The sequence below is a fragment of the Ranitomeya imitator genome, chromosome 1, assembly GCF_032444005.1.
Source record: "Ranitomeya imitator isolate aRanImi1 chromosome 1, aRanImi1.pri, whole genome shotgun sequence".
NCBI classification, from domain to species: Eukaryota; Metazoa; Chordata; class Amphibia; order Anura; family Dendrobatidae; genus Ranitomeya; species Ranitomeya imitator.
The window spans coordinates 249,974,196-249,985,408 of record NC_091282.1 but is presented as its reverse complement, the minus strand read 5'-3'; the positions used below and the strand labels follow the sequence as shown (position 1 = coordinate 249,985,408).

The following is an 11,213-nucleotide window of genomic DNA, read 5'->3' as shown; positions in this document are numbered from 1 at the left end:
GGGGGGGAGGGGTGGTGAGGACATTTCTGATACTAATGACCATTGTTAATGTTGTTCTCATTGCGATTTTTGTTTTATTGCTTTGTACCTTGAATCTGGTTAAATAAAAATGTATCTGTTTAAAAAAAAAAAAAAGAAGCATATCTGCCTTCCTGTCAGCTGGATCTTTCAGCATGCCCCCCATCTTCCACAGGTAATATAAACCCTCTAGACGTGGAGGCTACAGCCACATCCACTTTTGGAATTTATACCCATTCTACTAGTGCATTATCATCGAACGGGTACCTCCGTTTTGCAGCGGAGGGCAAGAAACCCTTATCCCATTCTCGCATAATGAGGTTTTTGATTGAGTTGTTTACTGGAAACTGTTTACGACTCTTTTCGCCCAAACCCGCAAACATCTGGTCTTGAACTGATTTGGGTTCCTTATTGTCCGTGACACCCATGGTGGTTCGCACTGCCTTAACCAACATGTCCATACTCTCCACTGGAAATCACAGTCTACCCTCTTCGTCAGAGGATGATGACAAAGAGGACTCAGCATAATCAGATTGTTGCTCCCCTATAGATGGACTAGATCTTGAACTCACTCCCTCAATGTTAGCTGTTCCATAATTTACTTTAAGGGAGCTGTTTATTTCATTTCTGATTACAGCTCTTAGGTCAGATGCCCGTAGGGGTGTTTCTTGTTCCAAGGTCTGACATATACAGGATTGACAGTCTCTTGCTATAATTGTCAGGTAGAGGTATCTTGCACAAAGCACACTGCTTGTGTTTAGATTTTGATGTGATCTCTGTAGTACTGGTGCCAATGGACGGGACGCTGTAGATGATACAGAGACCTCTGCCTGTTGGCGCCCTCGTTCATCTCTGGCGCTTGTCATCTTGTTACTAGAACGACCACTGCGTTTGCCGGCTGCTTCCGTAGCCGGCTCATGCTCCATGTTCTCCAGAGAGGATTCCATATGCACAAATGGGGCTTAGCACCACGCTGGATGAAAAAGGAACCTGGCCATGCCTCCTCCCCGGTCTCTCCCAGAAATCATTCCTCCACTTCCGGGTCATAGACGCTTTACACCGCCGCTGGCATCAGAGTCGGCAGCCTCTATGATAAGCGCACAGGTGCCGCTTCACCCGCGCGACCCAGGGCAGCAACCCCCCCCCCCCCCGGGATCACGACATCCATACCAGACCAGGAGGGGTCTGTGTGCAGAACACCCCCAACGCTGCTTCCGGTATCCCATGCTCTGCCGTTCCCTCGGACACCGCACAGAGGCTGCATGGACACGGGTAAGACTTCTTCCCGCAGGTTCCCACTTCAGGACAGGAACCCAAACTGAGGAGGCAAGGGGACTGCCCCTTTTTAACCTTTAGGTTCATGTTTTGATGGTGGGTGGATCCCCTCTGTGGGTGCTGTTGTGGCGATAACCACTCCGCTTTTCCTCATTTTTCACAGGTGCTCTGAAACATATGCATTCTGATTTACCATGAGCAACTGCACCACCTTCCTTTTGCATCTTTGTTAGATCTCTCCACCATCTACAAACCGCTCGAGCCCTGGATGAAGCTCCAATAAAAGAGAAGAGCACAATAATTTAGGATTAAATGGTACCCTGAGAGTCTGACACAGAAACGAAAAAATCATTTTAAATTTATTCACCATTTTCCCATTCACAACCCATACATTTCAACAGCATGTATGTGTGGTTCTGTAAACATTATCACCGAGTACACACCCTCGCTGAAGGACAATTCCTTTTTCACATTTTCCAAATAAATTTAGTTGTCAAGTATTTAAAGCGTAAGTTGCCTTAATTGAGGAGGGAAAGAAAAAAAATTAAAGTGGCCTGCCGTCTGTATGATTACCTAAAGGTCGCATAGGAAGTCACAAGAAGCAGTTGGACTTGCTGTACTAGCCATCAATGCCAGTCATTTCAGATTTTCCAAGAATTGTCAATTCTGTGCAGCAAACGTTGCAGGCAGCTTATGACACGAGTGGTTACTGAGTGGCTTGATCCATCTTTTGCTGTCTCTCATGGCACAGGAGGTGTTATCACACTACTGTAAAAAGCTTAAGGTACTTTATAATTTTGGATCATCAGTGTCTCTCCGAGAGAAATAATGAGCAGCATGGAGGATTATGGTTACAGGTGGAGGCTGGAGGGGATGTGAGAACCCATAGATCCGGGTTTGTTCTCCCCCATTTCATTTGTAGTGTATTTCATTGGTTAAGTAACAGTCACAAGTCTGGGTTCTCATGATCATCAAGGTTTCTTCGCTTTGTTCTTCTGGAACTTTGCATGGACCACCTTTAAAGTTGTCAGGAAGTTCCCCAGGAAAAGTACCAGAAAAGTAAGGGCCAGGACAAAAACCTGTAGTTCACAAACAAAGAAACGAATTAATAGAAATCCATGACATAATACTAGGCTGCAACTTAGGATCAGTGAAATGTATTGGTCAAATTGCTTAACACTGGCATATATAAGTGAGCGTACGTCTAGAGGAGCCAGTCGTCATTTCAAAGTTTATGATTAGGTTTAAACAGGGTTTGTTTTTCTCCAATATATAGTTTGGAGCAGATACTGTTACAAGGCGGACATCAAAAACTGCTACAAATACTCAGAATACACTTCCTAGTTGGAAGACACCAATATAGTATAGTGCACAAGATTTTTTTTTATTGTTTTTCTTTAAAGCTTAGTTTGTTTTTCTCCCCCTATAAATTGTAAAGACCATTCTGCGAAAAAATGTTGTTACATTGCATACATATATGGGTTGCAATCTATATAAAAAAAAAAAAGTGCATTTTTCAGCCTAAAAAAATGCATGTAAAAAACTGCATTGATACACCCCTAGGTCAATAATAAAACATATGCCTCCTGCAAATTATTTTTACGTATAGCATATGATGACCAAATGGCATCAAATCCTGCATCAATGACGAGACTGTAGAGGTCATTGTTCAAATAGCGGCCAACCCTCAAAAGAGACAGTTATGGGTAATAGCAGGGAGGTTATGATATTCAATGACGAGTTAGAAAATAAATTTGTAGAAAAATATCTACAGTTTATGACTTTACACAAGTAAATAATTGATAGCCCATTATTGCTGAACTCAATAGTTAAAGGAAGTGTCACTCCCAAAACGCATTTTAAACTGCTAATACAGTCTTAAAGAGGACGTAGTTTTATAGCAGCCAAGCAACTTATAGCACTGTATTCATTTAAATTAAGTTTTTGGGGTGAAAGACTCCCTTTAACATTATTAAATGCACACAGTAAACATTTGGCGGACATATTCTACATGCGCATTAACCCGTAGTGTTTCCCCCCCCCCCCCCCCCCCTTTTAAAGCCAAAGCATGTCAATTCTTTGTGCAGAATTGCCCGTTTGGAGTGCATAATGTAAAATGTGCATGCGATATACAGTTTTTGCAGAAAATCCACAACATAAGCCTTTACCCTAAAAGCAGTGTTAAAGGGAACCGGTCACCCCCAAAATGGGAGATCAGCTAAGCCCACCGGCATCAGGGGCTTATCTACAGCATTCCGTAATGCTGTAGATAAGCCCCCGATGTAACCTGAACGATGAGAAAGAGAGGTTATATTATACTCACCTGGGCGGGCGGTTCGATCCGATGGGTGTCGCGGTCCGGGGCCTCCCATCTTTTTACGATGACGTCCTCTTCTTGTCTTCACGCTGCGGCTCCGGCATACTTTGCCTGCCCTGTTGAGGGCAGAGCAAAGTACTGCAGTGCGCAGACGCCGGGAAATGTCAGAGAGGCCCAGCGCCTGCTCACTGCCGTACTTTGCTCTGCCCCCAACAGGGCAGACGAAGTACGCCTGTGCCGGAGCTGCAGCGGGAAGACAAGACGAGGACGTCATTATATGAAGATGGGAGGCCCCGGACAGGACCGGGACGCCCATTGGATCGGACCACCCCTTCCCCCCCCCCCCAGGTGAGTATAATTATAACCTTTTCCTCATCTTACAGGATACATCGGGGGCTTATCTACAGCATTCCAGCATTTGGCTTTTTAAATGGAAAATTAGCTCCAATCATTAGCGGACACCATGTCACGTTTGGAGAGCCCCTGTGTGCCTAAACATTGGAGATCCCCCACAAATGACCCCATTTTGGAAACTAGACCCCCAAAGGAACTAATCTAGATGTGTGGTGAGCACTTTGAACCCCCAAGTGCTTCACAGAAGTTTATAACGCAGAGCCATGAAAATAAAATAAAAAATTCTCAAAAATGATTTTTTAGCCCGCAATTTATTATTTTCCCAAGGGTAACAGGAGAAAATTGACCCCAAAAATTGTTGTCCAGTTTCTCATGAGTATGCTGATACCCTATGTGTGGGGGTAAACCACTGAGCACAGGTCGGGGCTCAGAAGGGAAGTAGTGACTTTTGAAATGCAGACTTTAATGGAATGGTCTGCGGGCGTCACGTTGCGTTTGCAGAGCCCCTGGTGTGCCTAAACAGTAGAAACCCCCCACAAGTGACCCCATTTTGGAAACTAGACCCCCCAAGGAACTTATCTAGATATGTGGTGAGCACTTTGAACCCCCAGGTGCTTCACAGACGTTTACAACGCAGAGCCGTGAAAATAAAAAAATCATTTTTCTTTCCTCAAAAATGATGTTTTAGCAAGCATTTTTTTATTTTCACAAGGGTAACAGGAGAAATTGGACCCCAGTAACTGTTGCGCAGTTTGTCCAGAGTATGCTGGTACCCCATATGTGGGGGTAAACCACTGTTTGGGCACACGTCGGGGCTCGGAAGTGAGGGAGCACCATTTGACTTTTTGAATACAAGATTGGCTGGAATCAATGGTGGCGCCATGTTGCGTTTGGAGACCCCTGATGTGCCTAAACAGTGGAAACCCCTCAATTCTACCTCAAACACTAACCCCACCACACCCCTAACCCTAATCCCAACTGTAGCCACAACCCTAATCACAACCCTAATTCCAACCCTAAAGCTATGTGCCCACGTTGCGGATTCGTGTGAGATTTTTCAGCACCATTTTTGAAAAATCCGCGGGTAAAAGGCACTGCGTTTTACCTGCGGATTTACCGCGGATTTCCAGTGTTTTTTGTGCGGATTTCACCCTCGGATTCCTATTGAGGAACAGGTGTAAAACGCTGCGGAATCCGCACAAAGAATTGACATGCTGCGGAAAATACAACACAGCGTTTCCGCGCGGTATTTTCCGCACCATGGGCACAGCGGATTTGGTTTTCGATAGGTTTACATGGTACTGTAAACCTGATGGAACACTGCTGCAAATCCGCATGCACATAGCCTAATTCTAAAGGTATGTGCACACGCTGCGGAAAACGCTGTGGATCCGCAGCAGTTTCCCATGAGTTGACAGTTCAATGTAAACATATGGGAAACAAAAATCGCTGTACACATGCTGCAGAAAAACTGCATGGAAACGCAGCGGTTTACATTCCGCAACATGTCACTTCTTTCTGCGGATTCCGCAGCAGTTTTACAGCTGCTTCAATAGAAAATCGCAGTTGTAAAACCGCAGTGAAATGCGCAGAAAAAACGCGGTAAATCCGCAGCAGTTTAGCAATGCGGATGTATCAATTCCGCTGCGGAAAAATCCGCAGAGGACCAGAATACGTGTGCACATACCGAAACCCTAACCCTAGTTCTAACCCCAACCTTAGTGGGAAAAAAAATGTTTTCTTTATTTTATTATTGTCCCTACCTATGGGGGTGACAAGGGGGGGGGGGGGTCCTTCACGATTTTTTTTATATTGATCACTGTGATAAAACCTATCACAGTGATCAAAATGCACATTGGAACGAATCTGCCTACCGGCAGATTCGGCTGGCGCACTGCGCATGCGCCCACCATATTGGAAGATGGCGGCGCCCATGGAGAAGACGGACGGACGGACCCCGGGAGGCTCGGTAAGTATGATGGGGTGGATCGGAGCATGGGGGGTGGATCGGAGCATGGGGGGGGGGGTGGATCGGAGTACAGGGGGGTTGGATTGGAGCACGGGGGGTAGTGGATCGGAGTACAGGGGGGTTGGATTGGAGCACGGGGGGTGGGATTGGAGCACGGGGGGAGCGGACAGGAGGACGGAGGGGAGCGGACCACAGATCGGAGGACTGGGGGGGGGGGGGGGGGGGGGTGCAATCGGTGGCGGTGGGCAGACCAGTTTTTCCAGCCATGGCCGATGATATTGCAGCCTCAGCCATGGCTGGATTGTAATATTTCACCAGTTTTAATAGGTGAAATATTACAAATCGCTCTGACTGGCAGTTTAACTTTCAACAGCCAATCAGAGCAATCGTAGCCACAGGGGGGGTGAAGCCACCCCCCCTGGACTGTACTACCACTCCCCCTGTCCCTGCAGATCGGGTGAAATTGGAGTTAACCCTTTCACCCGATCTGCAGAGACGCGATCATTCTGTGACACAGTATATGCGTCACAGCATATGCGTCACAGGTCGGATTGGCACCGACTTTCATGACGCATACGCTGTGTCACAGGTCGGGAAGGGGTTAAACCAGTTAGTCATGCTGTACAAAATAATGAACAAGTCCCATATATCTACTTTACATCTGCATCATTTTTCAAACATTTTATTTTGTTAGGATGTTAGAAGGGGTAAAATTTCGTAGCAATTTCTGCTTTGTTTTTTTTTTCAAGAAATTTACAAAACCTGTTTCTTTAGGGACCTACTCAGATTTAAATGGACTTTAAGAGGCCTATATATTGGAAACTCCCCAAAAGTGACAGAATATTAAAAACTGCACCCCTCACTAATACACTTAAACTGTATTAATTCCTGTGTAGCAACTGAAGGGTTAAAAACATTTCTGCCAGTGTAGTGTAGTAGTTTTTGCTCTAAAATGTTGCTTTAGCCCCATTTTTTTCACTTTTACAAGGAATAGCACAAGAAAATGAAGGTACCAAAACAGCAACAAATGACCCCATTTTGGAAACTAGACCCATCAAGAAATCCACCTAGGAGTGTGAGCTTGTTGAACCAGTAGGCGTCTCACAGAACTTTTTAAAATGTGGCTGTGAAAACAAAATTATGTTTTTTTTCTGCAAAAACGATTTAGACCCAAATTTGTAATTTTCACAATGGACAAACTGAAAAAACGGACCCCATAATTTGTTATGCAATATCTTCCCAACACAAATACCCCGCATGTGGTCAAAAACTGCTGTTTGGGCAAATGGTAGGATAAGAAAGAGCGTCATTTGACATTTTGGAGCGTAAATTTGTCTGGGATAGATTGTAAATGTCATTTTGCATTTGCAGAGCTCCTGTAAAGCCAGAACAGCAGAAACCCCCCACAAGTGACTTAATTTTGGAAAAAAGACTCCTCAAAGATTTCACCTAGGTGTGTACAGCGCATTTTTAACCTAATGGTGATTCACAAAACTATCATATTACATTTTTTCCACTAAAATACGGTTTTAGCACCAAATTTGTACTTTCCACAAGGGGAAAGAGGAGAAAATGGGCCCCATAATTTTATGCAGTTTGTACTGAACGTGGCAGTACCCCATATGTGATTGTACACTCCAGTTTAAGCAGGCGGCAGGGATCAGATGGGAAGGAACGCTACATGGCTTTTAGAATGCAGCTTCTGCTTGAAGATTATGGGCTTCATTAGCCGAGCCCCTGAGGAGACAGCACAGCAGAAACCCCCCAATAACCTCGTAATGGAAATTTCACTGCTTAAGGAATTCGTCTGTGGGTGTAATGGGTATTTTGAGCTCACAGGTGTCTCAGAATTTTATAACATTGAGATGTAGAAATAACATTTTAGTGGTAAAAATTTTATTTGCTGCAAGTTTGTCAGTTACACAAGGGTTAATAGGTGAAACTGGACCCCACAATTTATTGCGCAGTAACGCGGTGATGCTCCATATGTCATCAGAAATGACTGTTTGGCCACATGTCAGGGTTGAAAAAGCAAAAGAGCTGATTGGCTTTTGGAGCTCTAGAGTAGTTTGTGATGTTTGTGGAACCCCTAAGGCTACATTCACACTAGCGTCGGGCTCGGTCCGTCGCAGTGCGTCGGGCCGAGGTTACCGAAGCTAGCGTTGTCTCCGCCGCACAACGGGTGCAGCGGATGCTGCTTTTCAGCGCATCCGCTGCCCCATTGTGAGGTGCGGGGGAGGAAGGGGCGGAGTTCTGGCCGCGCATGCGCGGTCGGAAAAGACAGACACGTCGCACAAAAAACGTTACATGTAGTGTTTTTTTGTGCCGACGGTCCGCCAAAACACGACGCATCCGTCGCACAACGGATGCGATGTGTGGCAATCCGTCGTCAATACAAGTCTATGGGGAAAAAACGCATCCTGCAAGCACTTTTGCAGGATGTGTTTTTTCTGCAAAATGACGCATTGTGACGGATTGCAGTTAACGTTAGTGTGAAAGTAGCCTAAGATGCCAGAACAGCAGAAACCCCCCCAAAGTGACCTTATTTTAGAAACTGCACCACTCAATGAATTAATCTACAGCTGCAGTGACTATTGTGTAACATTTACGCCAGGCGGTTTTTCTGCAGAAATGCAAATATGGCAGTTTAGTTCCCATACATTGTAGTGTTGATTTATTGTAGAGCCCCCATACATTGTGCCCAACTGGTGCTTCTGGAGACATGCACGCCATAAATTACCGTAAGTGCGCTCTCCCCGCTACAATAATGCCAAACATGTGACCACTTACTGTGGTTTAGGCAGAGTGGGGCTCAGGAGGGGGCATTTGGATGAACAGATTTCACTGGATTTTATTTGGTGGGGTGGGAGCCATGTCGCTTTTCCAGAGTCTTTGTTCTACCAGTAGCGGCGTGGGACCTCCCTATAGTTCCAGTGACAAATGATGGATCTGAGGGGGGCTGGTTTTGTGCAGGATAAGGTAGGGTAGGGAACAGAGACCAGACGGAGTCCAAAGGGACTCCATGTGCCTCATAAGTGAGTGCTTCCTTCAGGGATTTTGTCTGAATTGAGGTTTCTGGGATTTACATAGACAGCGGCACAAGAACAGTTCTTATTTTTATTTTTGAGCAGTTCACCGTGCGGTATAAGTGAGAAGACTACTTTATTCTTCGGGTCAGTGCGGTCATAGTGATTTTTTTGTTTTTTTACTATCACACAGTAAAAATGCTTTATTTATGTAAAAAAAAAATATATATATTTTTGTCGCCATATTCTCAGAGCTGTAACTTTTATTTTTTGGCTGACAGCTGTATGAGAGCTTATTCTTTGGCACCATTGTTGGGAACATACCATTTTTATTGAGATTTTTTTAGATGCAGATTGAACAAAAAACAGCAATTCAATTATTGTTTTTGGTTTTTTTTTGCACCATTCGCTGTGCGATAAAACTGATAAGACCGATTTGTTAGCCGGTCAGTACGATTACAGTGATACCAGATTTCTATAGGTTGTTCTAGGTTTTGCTACTTTAACACACTAAAAACAATATTTTACAAAAATGTATTTGTTTTTTTCATTGTTATATTCTGAGAGGTGTAACTTTCTTTTAATTCTTTTTTTCAGAATGAGCCATATTAGAGCTTATTTTCTTGAGGGACAGTTTTATAGATGGGTAGCAGTGATTCATGGTATCCAATAGCTGAATGAAGAAGTTATGAAGTATGATGAATCAGAGTCCTCACACATCTCGCCTTTCACAATAGATTACTGGTGTTTATTGGCATTTTTCTTTCACAAAGAGTGAATAACAATTTACTTAAAGGGAACCAGTCAGAAACTTCTACCACCTCCCAAATCCATTTATATGACTATTTGGCCCTTTATATAGGAAGGCAACAGATCCCTTTATGTCCCCGAGGAACCGCAGCAGCAAGAAATCACATTTTCAAGTTCAGTGTGCACTGGTCTGGCAGTGCATTGGGGTGTCACACTGTGCTCCAGTTCCTCAGCCTCATGCTGTATTCCCTGCCTAGAGCCACCCTCCTTTGGTTTATTGACAGGATGATGGACACGGCGATAATTATGTACTTTTTTTTTGGTTTATTTCTGTTTGAACGCAAAACACTGTTTTTAGTGGCGAAACAACTTTTTGTAATGTGTGCGTTATTTTACCTTTTACAGATTTTATGTAATTTTTTTTAACATTTTCCCTTAGTTCCACTGTGGGACATGTATAATTTTTATTCTGATCACTGGTCTCATGCCCTGCTGTACTCGTGTATTCCAAAGCCGGAGACCAGTCAGTGAGTCACTGACAAAGCCTGTGAGACCCAGCTTATGGATGGATCTCACAAGCCACCGTACTCTGGGGTCATCAGATGACTCCGGGTACCACGGCAACGATCAGCACCTGGGATTACTATCCTGCTATTTAACCCCTCCTTTGAATCACTTTGACACCGCTGTCGCAATTAACAGCTGTAACTAACATTGTCTGCAGGAACATGTCATGGGAGCACATACTAGACGAAGTGGGAGGAAATATTAGGAAGGAAAAATTGTGCGCAGTTGTTTATCCATCTTGAGACTGTATAAGAGTATCTAGAAGGTGCTGGGTAGGTGGAGTAGGCGGGCACTAATGGTGTGAGAGATGAAGCACTGCCTCCTGGGAAATGTACTCTAGCAACAGAAAGAGATAGCTGGCAGGAAGTTCAGGATGTAAACAATAAGACACCACAAGGAGGAAGGCAGGTGGAGCTAAAAAATAAAAATATCTTAAAAGCAAACCGCTGCAGAAAGGATATCTCAAATTAGTGATTTTTTTTCCAAGTTCCCTGTAAAGATGAATTATGTCCTTAGTTTACTTTGCCAGAAAAAAAAAAATCTAAAAATGGATTATATGTACACATACAAATATTGGACAGTGGATTAAATCCTAAGCAAACTGCAGTGGACTGTAACAAGCAGCATACAGTACTGTATAGCGTTTGGTACTTTGCAGAATAGAATACAAAATACCCTTCATCAATGGATTAAAATATAATCTGCTTACAATAAAAACCCAATTTGTATAGTTATGCATGCAGGAACAATGATGCCGTGCTTTCCAGGCACGCCTGCTTGTAGGTTTCACTGGCTGCAGCTGTAATAGCAGTGTCATCCTGAGTGTTTGTACTGCTAGGCGTGCACCAAGGTCTCATAATCTGGAGCCTCCACCATCTCCACCCTTGATAAACGCATCAGCAGACGCCAGATCTGCTGCAGCACAACCAGGTAGCAG

At 44.2% G+C, this 11,213-nt stretch overlaps 1 protein-coding gene across 4 annotated transcripts in view; it reads right to left on the bottom strand.

Moving 5' to 3' along the window:
* Positions 1-1,636: 1,636 nt before the first annotated feature.
* The window catches only part of TMEM120B (transmembrane protein 120B), a 75,062-nt gene continuing 65,485 nt past the window's right edge, over positions 1,637-11,213 (bottom strand). For all 4 annotated transcript variants that reach the window (XM_069755473.1, XM_069755461.1, XM_069755468.1 and 1 more), the window contains one exon: positions 1,637-2,372. In XM_069755473.1, coding sequence (XP_069611574.1) covers positions 2,265-2,372 — 108 coding nt within the window. In that variant the 3' untranslated portion in view covers positions 1,637-2,264. The remainder of the gene's footprint in view (positions 2,373-11,213) is intronic.